Source organism: Erpetoichthys calabaricus, chromosome 10 (assembly GCF_900747795.2).
Source record: "Erpetoichthys calabaricus chromosome 10, fErpCal1.3, whole genome shotgun sequence".
NCBI lineage: Eukaryota > Metazoa > Chordata > Cladistia > Polypteriformes > Polypteridae > Erpetoichthys > Erpetoichthys calabaricus.
Window position 1 is genome coordinate 91,927,160 of NC_041403.2, and position 17,711 is coordinate 91,944,870.

The 17,711-nt window shown below is 38.1% G+C and overlaps 1 protein-coding gene across 1 annotated transcript in view; it reads left to right on the forward strand.

The window, feature by feature from the left end:
* Nucleotides 1-4,304, forward strand: part of dnmt3bb.1 (DNA (cytosine-5-)-methyltransferase 3 beta, duplicate b.1) — a 191,566-nt gene extending 187,262 nt beyond the window's left edge. The window contains exon 22 of the mRNA XM_051933299.1: nucleotides 627-4,304. Within this exon, the coding sequence (XP_051789259.1) occupies nucleotides 627-768 (142 nt within the window). The 3' untranslated portion in view covers nucleotides 769-4,304. The remainder of the gene's footprint in view (nucleotides 1-626) is intronic.
* The last annotated feature ends 13,407 nt before the right edge of the window (nucleotides 4,305-17,711 follow it).

Genomic DNA, 17,711 nt, shown 5'->3' on the forward strand with positions numbered 1-17,711 from the left:
CACTCATATGAAGCCAGTTTATTGTCACCTCTTAACTTGACACACGTAAAACTGGCACTCCAGAAGAAAAACCCATACAAACAAAGAGAGTGGGTCCCTGTCCTGTGATTTGAACCCAGGACTTTGTAACAGTGAGGCAGCAGTGCTACACTATGGGTTGTGCTTTATATATGACAGATATATAGCCACTGTAAATCATTTACTTCATTTGTGTTATACTTCCTGTTTTTTGCTTCTTTGTCAAGAATCTGCCTTTAATAAAGGCACAATAATGATACAAAACAAATCCTGCAGCAATTACAATTGCTGAGTGATTATTAGAGTAAATACAGTATTCAGCCTGTTTTCCATGTCATCATTTTCACAAAAAAACTTTAAAATAAAGTACTATTAGAATGTATTTATACAAATGCCTTTTCTATATTGTTAACATTACACATTACAGAGTTTACTAAACATACACAGATTAATGTCTAATTCATGATATATAGTTCCATATTTATTATTTTTACTTTATGTGTCACTTGCATTTTTGCAACCATATGTGTTCATTGCATAATTTGCTTTTTTACATTATTTTGGGTATTGAATGTGTTCTTACACTTTTTATTTTGTGAATTTTACAGAATATTTGGCTTTCCTGTTCACTACACAGACTTGTCAAACATGGGACGTGGAGCTCGACAGAAACTCCTGGGCAGGTCTTGGAGCGTGCCAGTGATACGGCATCTGTTTGCCCCATTAAAGGACTACTTTGCCTGTGAATAGAGATCAGAAAGTTCTAGTTTGTTACTGTTTACAGAGCACATTACTTTGTTCAACCTCAAAGCATTTTATTAAGAAATCAGGGACTTTGGGTTGTGTGTTTTGTAGCATGTTGTTTTTATAAAATACAAACATTTTAGAGGTGGTAAAAGTCTTCACCAAAGCATTTTGTTCCACACTGGGGTATGAGTACAGCATAGTATGTTGGAGAGCCAAGACACATGTGGAGTATTTCTGAAAAATATTTGTATTAGATCATAGAACAGATTTCTGCAGTAATGTTAATGTGGCTCTTCACATACAAAGCTGTGGATTTCTCTCTCTTAAAAAAAAAGAGTGGAACAAATCATCAGGCAGTTCTCCTGAAGTGTACTTCATTTTCAATCACAAGAAAGGACAGGAGACTTTTGTACTCTTATACTGATCTAAACTCTTTGATTTTCCTTTGACTTTTCAAAATTGTAAAGCACAAACAGTGTTTTTTCCTGTGCCTTTCATAGCTCATTTTTAAATGTGAATTTGGTACACTATGCCACTTACACTTTTCTACAATTGCACTTGGGGAAAGATGGCTAAATATAATAATGAGGAAGAGGTATCCAGAGGTAGTTACATTTCTTACAGTAGTTTGCAAAAATAAACCCAGCATTATCGTATTAAATAAGTTATACTTTACTCAGGACTGAACTCTCATTCACCTCAAAGAGTGCCTCACAATTTTTATTATAGCCATAGTGAAGAAAAATACAGTCTGCATCATAATGAAACTGCACTTAAAACTAAATACGTCATTGATTTAGGCTAGGACTTAAGTAGGCAGCATCCTACTAAAAAATGAGACTTTCATTAAATGATAACTGGATCGGTGGGTTATTATAAAGCACACTTGACTTTCCTATGTCTTAATCATTATGCTCGTAAGCAGATTGGACAGAAATGATTACGTCGACGTTTCACAACATAAAATATGTGTATGAGCGTTTGTGATGATAAAGTTTAAATTTTAAAATGTCAAGATGAGTACTGTAGTTGGAATGGAAGGGTTTCTTTATATATCACTGGTATATTTTATGTAGATTATAAGTTGAGCCTGCATTTATAGAAGTGAGAATGGACACAGTATCTGGTGAGTACAACAGCCGAAATCCTATGGTATGGCATGTGATAATGTCCTCAAATGCTTGTTAATCTTACTTCAAATAATTTCGGTAAAAATAAAGTGAGATTATGTTAGACTGGAAGTATTAAAAACAAGGTTATTTTTAAATTATAATCAGTGTGGAACAACATGATGTTCTAATACAAAACATTTATTTGAAAATAAAACTAATCTGTAATGTGTTGAGGAGTTAAAAATGAAAGGTCATTATTTGAGTAATAGGATCACTACCAATTGAAAATATTGAAAGGAATATTTAGTTGTTAGATAAAAAAGTACTTTTACTGGAAAGGAATTACACCTTTTGAGTAGGTGTTCACAAAACACATGCCTTAACAAGAATACCAGTCCATAGGAGTGACCTTGAATTATCCAACTATTCTGTGTCTCACATCTTGTGTCCAGGTACATGTTAGAATTTACTGTGTTGTTTAAAGTGAAAAATATATATTATCCCTATATGTTATAATTGTATTTTATTTAGGCAGGAAATAGGGTGACAGTTTTGTCTTTTCATTCAGGGCATTTACTGTATGTGATATTGTTATTTTTGTACCACTTTTTGGTTTGTTTGTTTTTCTCTTTCATGCCATGGAATCAGAAACCAGGGAGACATATATTTGCAGCACTTTCATCTGGAGACAAGCTGTACTTTATTGTTAACTAACAAGAGAAAACATTTTTTTATTCCACATACACATATTCTTGCCTGTGATTTCAGTGTATTTAAACCATGTAGCTCCATCATATGAAAGGCCTTTTATGGTTAAGTGAAAACATCTTTTTTAATGTTATTTTAAAAATACTGTTTCAATGGGTGCACTCACAAAAATAACCAACATCCTGGAATAAAACATTATCTTGGTGTTAATTCAGTGTGTCTGCCTAAAATGGAATAATAAAGGAGATAACAATCAGGGGAAATTGCAAAATAGCAGTATGACTTCATAAACAAAGAATTGTGTTTTACTAAAAGTAAGACATTTCAACCTCACACATTTTAAGTTAAGACTTAAGACACACTTTCAAGATTTGTCACCCATTTTATTTGAATAAGCAATTGTTTGTACTGTATTTCTATTTTTATAATCAGAAAAGGTTTGCATCTTACCTATTCAGTTTTCCAAATAAATGGCACAGAATGCAACTTGTGGACCATCCGATACAGTAAGTTAACTCATATTGTGAAGTAACTAAGTAGAACACACATTTTCAAAAACTGCTTACAACTTTAATTTTTTGTATCTTTAATTGCTTTCAAATTACTGTGCCTGCTTTTGTCCTGCATTTTAAAAAGACTGATACCTAACTAAGACTAGTTTAAGTAAAGTCCAGACATCCTGTGGTGGTATACTGTACATGTGCCCTTATTGTTTTATTATAGGCATACATTGCTTTAACATAGTCTTTGTTATACTGGAGCCAGAAAACCAAACAAGGGATACTGGCAGTGTTTACAAATTGAATTTGTGCATGTGGCTCATGATTTATTACAGAATCAGCCATGTGCATTATTAGTTTATTTTCCATGTGTCTTAATGATTCTTCTTTCCCGTGGTTTTGGGTATATTACACCATTTGGTGTTACTTTTCATAATAAAGGTTATCATAGCTAATAGGTTATATTTTGTTATCCATTTTTGTAATATGTACAATGTAGATAAGTAGGATGCATTTTTATACTTGCTTATTGAGTTGATAGAAAGTTTTGTAATAGCTTTGGTAAAATTAACATCATGTATGTATGTCTTTATATAGATATTCTGTATATAGATGTCTTTGCTTAAGTAAGGTGTTGTGTTTCAGCTATGATTGCTTCTGTAGAAGTATGAAAATCGGGTTTCATTATAGTGAACAGATCATACAGCATAACCAGCATCATATTGTTTGTTCTGCCAGATGTCTGTCCTTACACAGGTGTATTTTGTGTCATCACTGTTCAAATATAATGCCTTACTGAGAGCAGATCACATAGTGTTTATGTATAACAGTCGACATGCAATGTTAAAGAATTTTGTATGTGTTCCTATCAGTTTCCAGCTGTATAACCATAAGGCGATGACCAAAAAGTTGTAGTTTGATAAAAACTTGTATTTCTATGTGAAAACTTTTATGTTTTCTTCTAAGAATGAACCATTTCAAAGCATGTGTAAAATGCATCTTAAAGTAATAGTTCATGGTATGTGTTTTTGATAAATGTAACCTAACAGTTAGACATTGTATTTTTATAATATTTTTACTATTGTGCCTTTTTTGTTCTCTTTATCATAGGGTTCCATTGTTCTAAAAAGTGTACTTTAGGTAAAAGGGGACAAGTTCATCATGCCAGTATAGATTATTATTTTCTTAATATTGTATCAGTAAAACTGACTTGAGTTTATGTTGTTTTATACTGGTTTGTTTTGTAACATCTCTAGTTTGTTTGTAAAAAAAAGAATAAAATGACTTAGTTGTGGTAGCTGCTGAATGGCCCAAGTGCAGCTTACAAAAATGTTAGCAAAAAACATCTGAAATGCAGCAAACAAGAAAACGAAGAGCTAACCTTTATTCGTGCTGAATTGTGATAGCCTCATTAGGCAAACCTTGTGCGCTCCTTTAAGGCTATGTCACATTATGCAACTTTTCCAACAATTTTCAGTTGTAACCTTTATTTACATAAATTACCGAGTCAAATGCGGTCGCCACACCACTGTGAAGCCAGTAGTTTAATGTGACATATGTAATGACTCACTCCAACTAGTCTGCAACTCCCTCTGATGAAATCAGACAGCTTTAATTTTGTCAATAGTCATAAGGACGGACTTTGTGTGCATGAGAGCTGACAATTGAAAGTACAAGGCATAGAATGCATTTGGACCCCACAGTTGGAAGAGAAGCTCGTCAGTCTGATGTCTCATGTTTTACATATAACATAAAATGGATAAAAGGGCCAAGATTGTGGCAAAACTCCCCATACCGGTCAACTCTTCTTATAGCACTGACTCCATCAAGTGCTCTGATTTTACAACCTCTGCCCCTTTAAACAGCAGCAATCGCAAGAACTGTGACAGTAACAGCACTTCATAAAGGTATGGGCACAAAAACAGACCAATAAATAAAGCACTCTTGTGTGGAAGCATGCCAGCAGATAATTTTCAGTACACAGCTAGGTGGAGAAATGTTTATAAGGACAATTCGAAAATGAGATAAAAATAAACATTTAGCTCCATATTTTGGAGTTTTTGTGTTTGATAGGTCTTGCCCAGCTGTTGATAATCATGCTTTGCATGGTCTGAAAGAAACCAAGATTGCAAACTCATAGCCATCAGTGAAGTAAATACAGTAGTATACAAAACATCCAGAATAGTCAGAGAGGGAAGCTTTGAGATACTTGGCCATTTGGACACAATGCATAAAATTAATCACAAAGGGGAATCCCCACTTAATGCTCAATGTCTGACTAACCTCCTACAGCCTGGCTCAACAAGTAGCATGTGGCATGCCATCTTCTTCAAGTGAAGAGTGATAACGTAATAACAGACAGCAGCTGAGACTGCATTCACATGGTATTCAGTGACCACAAGAATAACAGTGGCAAAGGAAATACTCCCTCCATGCCTGTCGAACAAGGTTACATACACTGCATGTTCAGAAAATGGTAGCAAGAGTCCACTTCTAGAAGGACCTGCAGTCAAGTGTGTGTCAGCTCCACCGTGCAGAATTGACGTTTAACAGTTTGTTTGATTTATGTTAGACAAATACATTTCACCATTACGAAATGGCAACTAATAAACAGTCACATGCAAGACTTAATTAGCTTTCATTCACCTACTGTCCTCCAGTCATGTGAAACATGTTAAAGCTAGAGTATTGTGACAAGATTTGGTGTGTCTCACACCCCAAGATACAACTGAGAACACAAGTGTCAGGTATAAAAAGCCAATGTTTATTTGTTGAACTTGTCCGTTACACAGCAAACCATACAGGGACTGAGATTTCACTCTCCCTCTCCTTGTCTGTCCTAGAAGAGCTCTTGCCCTTCCTTATTTCTTAACTCCAACTGACTGAGGAGGAGCAGTCTCATTTAAAGCTAAATCTGGGGTTATTTTCAGATCATTAAGGGCGTATTCCAGAACCACAGGGAGAGCAAAGAAGCCATGCCACAAGAATGCCTTTCAGTGACTCCAGAGGTTGCCATTAGGACTGCTCACCAAGACTCCAATTGAAATGCAGCCCTGAGGGAACTTAACCAGGAGTGCGGCTTGAGGTTTGCATCCACCCAGTATAGTGGGGGAACATATTGCCTGTCAGTCAGCCCTCCACTGCTCCTCCATTATACTGTCTTCTCGTCGAGGGTAGGTACCAACTTCTATCCTGGCCTGGTCACATGATCATCTCTAACATTAATCAAACTAGTCATGTGAAAAAGTAAAGGAAACTGCTGACTTTTTCTACATATTTCAACAGGCAAACAGCACCTAAAGATAAAGGTGATATACTGTTATAATCTAAATTAACAATCATGCACATTCATCCTGTGGAAAAAGTAGGTATACCTCTACATTTTTTACCACTTCAAAACCTTGAAAAATACAATAAAGTATTCCAGATTTGGTGCCAATGATTAGAGCCTCCTTAGGGAATATGCAGGTGGAGCCTGTCGTATTTAAATCGCAGATATTGAGTATCTGGTGTTGTCTTTGTTTTTGATTTTTGTGTTGTCATCATGACACAATCAAAAGAGCTCTCTAAGGGCCTAAGAATGAAGGTTGTGAATGTCTGTAAGTCTGGCAAGGCATTTAAAAAGATCTAATTATTTGTAATCTTTCATTCCACCGTAAGGAAAATCATCTCCAAGTACTGTACATTTCAGATGACTGCTTATTTCACCACATACATCTTGGTAATTGAAGGAATTTTGCATCAAATATTTCAGCAAGTTGATGTCAAATACTGATGGGCAGCTGTGCAAAATCCCAACAAGACGTTATTGCTGCTAACAGGGCCAAGGGTGAACTTGCTTTTTCCTCAGTGGACCATTACATCTATTGATATTTTTGTTGAAAAAAAAGGTAAAAACACAAATTTTCATTGTGTGTTTGCTCAATTATATAACCTTCATCTGTAGGCACAGTTTGCATGAAGATCTGCTGTTTGCCTGTTCAAAGTATGTTGAAAAAGTCAACAATTTCCATGGAGTGTACTTACTTTTTCACAACTATACTAATTACTGTTGTACAGTATATGTTTCACTATTTCTCAGATTTGTTTCTTACTCTTAATATTAGAAAATGCAATCATTTTAAGTGTCAATCTGTGTCATTTAATCATTAAATAGTGTTCAAAGCAGGTTTACAGCGACTTGTGCTGGTTAGCAAAAGCCTTCTGTGGCATGAAAGAACTGCAGGCCAGGAGCTGCACTAATTTCAAATCTGTGTGAAATTATTGGAGCAGACGAGTGGAACACGGACACAGAATCTGATCGTCAGATTCATGTATGAGATGTTTGGACAGAATGATATACAGTAAGTGAGGAAAATCCAGGCAACATTCTGAGTTCATGTGTTTCCTTAAATGGATTAGGCAGGGAGTCGCATTGAAAGTTCATTCGTGGGAGCGTAGACCACGACAATCTTGTATTTTACACTTTATATGACGCTATTAGCTAGCTGTATAGCTTTTATCTGGGTATTTAATTGGTTTTGAAATAGAGTATTTTGCATTACAATTAATATAAGAGATGGAAGTAAATTATTCATAGAAGAACCCAGTGCATACTCCAGGGTAGAACTGTGCATTATTTATAATTGAAGGGGTTCAGATGTGAGCAATGGCAATTATCTCAGCCCAGGACATTTTATGTCAGCGTCATGGAAAAGACAAACTTTACAGAAGCGTATTAGATGGGCATTCACTCTGCAATTTCAGACTACAAAGTACTGGTGAGGAGACCTTGCTCAAAGCAGCCATCTACAGTTATTTTTCCTTTTTTTTTTACTGTAAAATGTCAAGACACCCATCAATTAAGCTGAAACGTTATTAGTGACACTAATAAAGCTATGCCACTCCTGTAGACTTTTCAGCAAACATGTACGTTGCTGTTAGTATGAATGCAGATGCACGTGTAGACCTCATGTTAGCTCTTGAAGCCGTTTGTGTAAACCCTGAACTGCTGGCAAGGCAAGCCGCCATTGTGTTGCAAGTTCTATTACGCAGGCCTATGGCGCGTAATGCAGCCGTTACGGAGTTCTCGACACCGGCTTACTGTCACTGTGGACGTCACCTTTTCTTATCTTTTTGGTGCGTTCACCATGCTTGGTTTACCCTTTTGCCACTGAATTGAACGAATGCTTCACATGCAGGTCACGTCGCAGTACTTATATTGGAAGTAGTTTATAGTTACATGTCATGGCGATTTGACTTGTGCTGCTTGTTTCCTTTGTATATTTGTTTAACACGTCTGTATGCACTCTGAAATTAATCAAAATGCATGTAAAATATTCGTTCTTCAAAAAAACTCCTGCTACCGTCAGACTAGCCGTTTTATTTCAGGTTAACCATGAGGAAACTCGTCGACCGCTCATCGTGCACATGTTGAACAACAGGGAGCAGCGGAGGGCGGCTGTCGGAACGGCGTTTGCGACCGCAGTAGAGCGGAATACGGACCGGAGGAACAGGAAGTGCGGACAGAAGAAAGCGGGCTATTGTGTGGTAACAAATGAGAAGTACATTCTACTTCTAGCCACGGGGATGAATTTGCATAAACGGTAAACTCTGAATGTGTTGTAACAAAAGAGCGTTGGTCAACTTTCCAAGCTGCCGTTCTATGATCTTCATGGCTCGAGGCAGAGCTTTCAGGTAAAGATGATCTTGTGAAAACCTAGACCTTACCCCCACTGTGATTTAATTTACGTCATTGTATTCCCAAAAGAAGGGTGGTGTGGTGGGCACTGCTGCTCCATAGTCCTGTGTGTGACTCCCATTCTTGGTTGTTTATATAGAGTTTACACAATCATCCCGTATCTGCAAGGGACGTCCATTCACATTCTCAAGGATGTGCTGGTTAGGCTCCTTACCAAATGCAGATTGTGTGGGTGTGTTTCTGAGTGAGCACTGCAACGATTTGCATCTGTTTGGTGGCCAGGGCTACCAGAATATGCTCGGAACCTCCGCCACACCGAATTGAATTAAAAGGGGTTGAGAATGTTACATCATTCCTGATTGCAGATGAAGAACATCTGCATAGACAGTGGAGCAGAATTTCTCCCATGCTGTGACACACTTATTAGCAACTACAGGTGGCGTAGCCAGTGTTTGAGTCCAAGGAAGCAATTAGCACTTTTATACTGAGCATCAGGAATTGAGTAACTTCCTTTACTATCTAAATGAGATGACGATCTTACCTGCACATCCTCACTCTGGCACACCAACACTGAGGACTTTCAGCAGAAGTGTGTGAAGAAACACTCCCGGGGCTCCTTTATACCTACAGCAATATGACTCCATAATGCCTCACTGGGACTGGTACTGGCAAGTCAGAACTTATCTTTCTTTTTAGTAGTCATTGTGTGTATTTTTTGAGAGTTTAGCATTGCTGTTTGTTATTATATTTATTAATTTATTGAGCTTTTTATAAAAAGCAAAATTTCCTATTTGGGTCAAATAAAGTACTCTTTATCTATCTATCTATCTATCTATCTATCTATCTATCTATCTATCTATCTATCTATCTATCTATCTACCTATCTGAGGATGACTTTAGTGTGGAGTTTGCATGTTCTCCCTGGGTCAGTGTAGTTTTTCTTCTGGCACACCGGTTTTTCACCCACATACCAAAACACATACTGGTTGAGTGCACTGGTGATTCTAAATTGTTCTAATGTGTGTGTGTGTGTGTGTGTGACTGACTGTGTGTTCTTTCCTGCCTTGCACCCATTGTTGCCAGTATAGACTGTGGAATGGTTTGACTCTGAATAGGAACAAGGAGGTTTGAGGATGTTATTTCATAAAAAAATCAATTAAAATGGGCAAATGATCAGTCAGTGCAGCACTTTTATGACTACAGCTGAGACCTCCTGTCACTTACTGTAAATGCAAATCTGACAATAAACTACATGACTTCTGTGCAATCTGGATAACTGTCCAGACACAATCTTTTTATACAGATTTTCTTCACATTTTTGCTGATGGTAAATATTATTTGTTTCTTCCTAAAAAACAAACTCTACAGTATTCCTAGTAAGAGAAACAAATTCAGACTCTATATCAGAAATTGTGCCCCAAAAGCATAAGGTTATAGAAACTGCTTTGTTACAATAGTCAGCTCTTAATAGATTGCTTTAGTTTAACAAGGTAGAGACAATGCTTTTTTTAAAATTTACTTTAATTTTCCAGATGCATGGATGGCATTCATGTCCACAGTGCACATTCTAGCAAGTTCTTTGCTAATTAAGCGTGATAATAGCAAACTTTGGATCTTTAAAAATGTATGTATATGTGGTTCCTTTGCACCATTAAAATAGTACAAAACCAGATACTGCAAATGTGCCCCAATAATTCACCCTTTCTGCAGGATACTTTGTGACTCTCAAGACATTTCACTTTAAAGGGCTAAATAGATTATAATCTCTCCATTATCTGTACCCATTATATACAAGTTAGGCTCATGGGGGCTATAACCTACTCCAGCAACAACAGGCGAAGAAAAAGGACCAGCCATTCCACTGCTGGCCACACACACACACTTGCTCATATGGGGCAAATTTAGAATTGCCAACTAACATGACAAGCTACTGTGAAATGTGAGCAAAAAACAGACGCAGATGTGAGGCAAGTATCTAAACTCCACAGAGACAGTACCTGGTGCAGGATTTTAACCCAGGACTATGTAGCTGTAAGGCAACGGTGCGTGACCAGTGACCACTCTGCCATCCCCACCATGATAACATCAAATATAAAAATTGAGCAGTACAAGTAAAAATAAAAACAGCAAATATAAGGAACACACCACTGACAAAGAGCAGAAAGATGTTAAAAGCATAACTGATAAGCTATAAACATTGAGGAGTTCTATCAGGTCAAGGCTGCTCCAGTATTAAGCCACATAATAGGGGACCACATAGCAGAACAGGACCAAGTGATGAGCTGTTCAGGACTGAAGAACAAGTTAGTGTCATGCAGACCATTTGAGAAGAGCAGGAATTATGTAAACTTAAATGAGGGGCACCATTTAAAATGCCAGGGAGAGAAACTGAGTCGTCAATTTGGACGCGAGTCTCGAGAGCTTTATCAAATAGACCAGTGAAGAATGTTCACAGGGAAGGACTGAGTAAGGTGAAGAAATGGAGTCTTGGACTATTAAGAAGGCCAGCAAGAGAAGACTTTAGTAGTATGAGAGGTTCATATAGTGTAAGCAGCACAGGTAGGTTTAGGATGTGTTGGAAAAAACAGACAAGACAATATCAGACAGGAGACCAAAGTGATCCGATTAACTGAGGTGTACCGTTATGGTGTTTAAATTTGGATCGGGACTCTTGCAGCAGCAAGCTGAAGTTGTTGATACTTTGTGTTCAATGACAATTAAAAAGGGAATTGTAGAAGACATTCCAGAAATGGTCAAGTCATGGCAATGGACACACTTTGACCTGCAGAGCTAGGATCTCACTCTACCAGCAACGTCATTAAACAATATCTGTAAAATTTTGCCTTAAAATTAAAAAAAAAAAATCCTTACATACCTGGGAATGTGTAAAATTAATAGAGATAGTGAGCAAGGCTGCGATTCAAACTTATTCACAACAACACTTACCTCTGCATCACTTTTTCTTCTTTCGTGTACTAAAAATGTTAAGACGGGCTGTCAGGTACAGATCAGAAGTTCTTCACTGTTTACAGTTCATTAAAACACTTCCTCGTAACTGAGAACACGTTTATGTCCCTGCATGAAAGGCTAACTTATTGTAATGTATGTCTTCCATAATCAAAGAACAATAGCACACACTGTCCGTGAAAAGATGGTGTCAGGTGGATTTTGAATATCTGACTGATTTGTGGATGCTGTTCCCTATTTCTTACTGTAGCTGTAGCTCACAGTTGGCATGAAAAAAGAAATAGCACTGAAGTCACAGGGGATCCAAGGATACTTTGTTTTGTGTTGTATAAGAGCACCTGGTAGGCAGCATACCACATGTGCTTCAGAACCACTAATCCACCTGAAGCTAAGTATGTTCGGGGCTGGCCATTACTTGAATGGGAGACCAACCAGGAAAAGCTTGTGTTCGTGCTGGAAGAGGTGTTGGTGAGGCCAGCAGGGAGCGATTTCCCTGAGGTCTTAATGTTGATCCCAATGCCCCAGAGCAGTGAAATGGACATGGTACTCTTAAAATGGTGGCTGTCCTTTGGATGAGATATAAAACCAAGTCCTGACTCTCTGGTCATAAAATATCCCTGGGCATCCTTCATAAAGAGCAGGGTGTTTCACAATTGCACACCATGGCCTACTCATTCTGGCTCCCTAATCATTCCCTGTCTCTAATTGGCATTCTCTCCCTCACCTCTTCATCAAATAACAGCTAATGTGTGGTGACCATACTGGCGCAAAAATGGCTGCCGTCGCATCATCCAGGTGAATGCTTCACTTTAGTGGTGGTTGTAGTGGCTCCCCACTCAATGAAGCACTTTGAGTAGTGAGAAAAGCACTATATAAATGTAAAGAATGATCTTTATTTATTGTACCTGGAGAGTATTTGTGCCAACAGGCTGGAGTGAACTAGCAACAACTAGGCCTTTTGCAATCTTGCAGCCTCACTACAAGGAGAGCCTTCATACTACCTGAACTGATCAGGAAAGCTGGCTCTGTCCCGGGAGTCATTGTGGATTTTGCGGAGGAGCCAGTTCAGAGAAGAACACATCTCTTTTCCAGTAGTGCTTTTGGCATGAACATTCTGGTACTGAATTTTCTATATATGGACAGATTGGTCTAACATATACATTAACATACCCAACAGATAATATCTGACCCTCTTTTGCTAGTGACTAATGTAGAATTTGAAAAACAGATTTTAACTCAGCTAACTATCAGTTTTACCTTTCACAATACCAGTACTTAATCCAATAATTTGGCAAGGCTACCACTTTATTTTCCTTACCTTTCTCTGTTGCAGGAGGCATGTCTGTGACCCTTGGACTTGTATCAAGTTAACTGAGGAACACTTGTTTTAAGAAACAGAATAATACAATGTATTGACAAACTCAAGGATTATAGAAATATGATAACTGCATGTATATGCTTACATATAAGACTGGACGCAGACAGATTAGACAGACAAACATAAAATATATAGGCTGGCTGTTTACTGGTATTCATAGTTCTACTTTAGCTTGGCACAGATAAATAGTTTTATGATACCGCGTCTTTATGGATGATGGCCAATGTTGTGTGGAGCTGTTGCTTTGTTGCTGCTCCAAGTTCAAGTGAAGGATTCTTCTTATGTTGGAGTTCACTCCTTCTCCTTGCTGCATGATCCTTTACTTGCGATGTGCAGTGCTTCTTTCAGCTAAACCCTTTTCTTTTTTTTTTATATTTTTATTTTATTAATTTTCATTGTAATCATTCCATAAAAACAGACCAATTTATAACCCAACAAAACTGAAGACAAATCAAACCCCACCCCTGAGAAGGAGAGCTTAGCTAAAGGAAAATTGCTTAAGGCTTTTTAATAAGGCAACATTAAACAAAGGAAAGGGAGAAGTAAATATATATGTAAATAAGAGATGGAGAAGGGAGTTAAATGTGGTAATAGTTATTTCTCTTATTCTAAAATAATATTGACAAACTGAAGCTTCTGGATTGGTATACAGTAGTTTGATCCATGCACAAATATTCGGGCCAAACCCAAATTTCTCCAATGCAGTGAAAAGGTAATTCCATTCAATCATATCAAATGCTTTTTCTGCGTCTAATGATAGTAATATCTCTGGGGTGTTTGATTTTGCTGGTGAATATATAACATTAAACAAGCATCGGAGATTTGAAGATAGGTGTCGGCCTTTAATAAATCCAGTTTGATCCTGTGATATTACCAAGGGCAGCACTTTCTCCATCCTTCTAGCTAGGATTTTTGAGAGTATCTTAACATCATTATTCAGGAGTGAAATTGATCTGTATGATGCACATTGTAACAAGTCCTTATTTTGTTTAGGAAAGACGGTGATTAATGCTTGTCGAAATGTTTGAGGTAGTATTTGGTTGTCTCTAGCTTCTGTAAATGTTGCCAATAAGATGGGAGCTAGCTGAGTGGAGAATTTCTTATAAAATTCTACGGGGTAACCATCAGGGCCTGATGATTTCCCGCTTTGTAGTGAGTTTATAGCGTCTAGTAATTCTGTTAGCGTTAGAGGTTTATCCAGTTCCTCAGCACTTAAAGCATCTATTTGTGGTATCTGTGATGTATCCAGAAATGCATTAGATTGTGTGTTGTCTTCTTTGGGCTCAGTAGAATATAAAGACTTATAATAATCTCTAAATGTGTGCATTATATTTTTATGGTCAATAATTTCTTCTCCATTCTTGTTGGTGATTACTGGTATTGCATTGTGAACTTCTTGTTTGTGAATTTGTTGAGCTAAAAGCTTATTAGCTTTTTCTCCGTGTTCATAGTAATGCTGTCTAGACTTATAAATAAGTTGTTCAGTTTCTTTAGTTGTTAAGATGTTAAGTTCTGTATGTAGGGCCTGCCTTTTCCTGTGGAGAACTTCATTTGGACGCCTGGCTTGTTCTTCATCTATTCTAGTAATTTCACTTCTTAGCTCTGACACTTTCTTGGTTTCTAATTTATGTCTGTGGGAAAGATATGAAATAATCTGTCCTCTTAAGAAGGCCTTTAGAGTTTCCCAGAGTGTTCCAGCAGAAACCTCTGTGGACGTGTTTGTCTCTAGGAAGAAGCTGATTTGTTTGGATATAAATTCTGTGCAGTTCTCGTCTGCCAATAAAAGAGGGTTAAGACGCCATCTACGAGGTGAGTGTGAGGGGCTTAATGATTTTAGCTCCAAGACTAGAGGGGCATGGTCAGAGATAACAATTGTGTCATATTTGCATGATTTAATTGTAGGCAGGAAATTATTATCTATAAAAAAATAATCAATTCTTGAGTAGCTATAATGCACTGGTGAGTAGAACGAATATGTTCTTGAGTTTGGGTTAAGAAACCTCCAGGGGTCTGATAAGTTGTAATCATTTAAAAACTGTGTAATTATCTTTGCAGTATTAGATGTCGTCCCCCCTGTCACAGGAGTCCTATCTAAGAGTGGATTTAAAACACAATTAAAGTCCCCAGCCATTATAATTTTATGAGTGTTCACTTTGGGAATGGATGCAAATAAATTTTGCATGAATTCCTTATCATCAACATTGGGAACATTGGGTGCATAAACATTTATCAAAATCATTTTACTGTTATATAAGTTGCCCATGACCATCACATATCTCCCTTCAGGGTCCGATACTACATCTGCTGCTACAAATGGAACTGTTCTATATATGAGAATTCCCACCCCTCTAGTTTTCTTTATAAAGCTAGAATGGAACCCTTTTCTGTGTTGTCCGCAACACTTTTTGGCACAAGAGTTTAGATACTGAAGTTCCCTTCCTGAAGTGACGGCTGCTTGTCTGCCTTTTCAACCCATTGACCCACATCTTTGGCTTGGCAATTTGGATCTCAGCTTTCGGCTCCATAAACAGAAAGTGGGTTCCAGTTCTCAGCTCCACAAACAGAGAGTGGCTCATCTGCTTTTAGTTTCAAAAAGCAGGTTTTAGAGGTTTTCAGTCATTTTTTCCAAAACAGTATATTATAATAGGTGCTCTTGTCTCCTTCCACATCTCTCACATAGTCTCATCCACTCTCCTCCCGACTCTGACTACTCATTCAGGAAACTTGAGATGGGCTCAGCTGCAGACCTCCACAGTTCCCAACATGCTCTACAGGTATCCATACACAAATACCACCAGTGAGATACTGCCATTGTTTGAACAGTGGTGTTGTTAGGGGAGAAGATATCACTCTTGGGAGCAGCCAACTTCCGCCCTTCCATGCAGGCCCCCTCTCCTTGCAAAGAACTGGCACCCATCCAACAGAGCACTTTGATGGTCTGGGTCGTCTCCATGCTCCCTGCTCTGAGAGACTCTTGAACCTGAACCACTGATAGTCATGTACCGAGATGAGTCGGGCAAATGAGGAGGCACAAATATCCAGTCAAGGGGTAGGTGCAAAAAGTGCTCAGTACTTTTATAAAAATCCACCAAAACAAAGCAGTGTTCTAAGGTGCAGTGCAATCTTGAAAATATAAACAATCTATAAAAAAAAATCCGATGTCTCCCCGGCTTACCCAATCCTCTGACGTTCCAACTCCTCCCGACTCCCATTGCCAACCCCAGCCTCGCAGAGGAGTCCTCCTCGTGTTTCTACTTCCCTTGGCCCCCTCTTGAGTGCCGGCCACATGCTCCATCCCCAGGGATCACTTTCCCATCCTCCTGCTTCCTTTTATTCTGCATCGGCTCTCGCTCCTGCCCTTGTCTCCATTGTTTAACATCTGCTCTCTGTTCTTTTTTCCGTTCCCCTTGTCTATAGTGCAGGCTCCTTGTATTTGCTAAACTGGGCGCAGGTGTGAGACACCACTCTCTTCAAGGTACATGACTGATCCGTTTGCTTTTGTACGTGTGTGGGTGCGATCAATCAAGCATTCCAAACAACCCTGGAATGAAGCACACTTGTGCTGTCAGTTGATACGAGCCTGCACTTCCTGGGAAGCGATTATTTATTTAAAACTTGCACTGCGCCATGGACCATTCATCACAAGCACTCACAGCACACACACACTCAAGGGTGTAATGGAAACTGCAGGGCCTACTGGTGCTGGAAACAGGCACTCGACACGTCAACAATTTCCCACCTTACAAGAAGCAATATTATCCTAGATAAGAAATTACATTGAGCACATATAGAAACCTGGGAAAAGAATTGCTTAAGAAGACAAAGCTGAAGAATTTTACAAACATTTTAATAATAAATTACCGAGAGAAGCACATTACTTATTTTGGACATGTGGTGGGACGCGGCCCCATTGGCCCTTACTTCTGACACGCCACTGCTGTTTTCACTACTGGCTGTCATGAAGAGCACATTCAGCAAAAGGATGATCCAAGTGCTCTGCTGCTATACAAGAGCAATCCTGACGGCAGTTCTGGGATGACTGACATACTCTATATCTCTTCCTTTTTTTTTTTACTTTATGAAGAGTATTCTGTGATGTAATGGCCTGCACTTGACTTCACTCTGGAATACATATATATGCTTTTAGTATCGTTTGTGATCAAAAATGTTTTAATTATAAAATTGTCAAACCATCTTAAAGGAATACTCCACCCAAAAATTATTATTTTTTTATATATTACTTCCCACATTTACTTTATAGTGGTGGGCAAAAAAATGGCATCTCATATTTTCATGCAGAATGGAGTTATGATATAACATAAGCCAATAGTGACTAATGCTGTACAATAGCAAACAATATGAAAAACATCCATGCAAAAAAAAGAAAAGTAAAATCTCACACTGCTCGTGTCCCATAAGCCTCATGTCATGGTATCCTGTCGTATGCACAAAGCATGCAAAACGCATGCTTTTTGGTAAAATATTAAAAAGTTACTTCCGAAATAATCAGCGCACATCACAAACAAGTAACTAAAGCCTCACGGCATTGACTTGTAACAAATCAATACGGGCATCATTAGATTTTTCAGTCTCTGCCCACC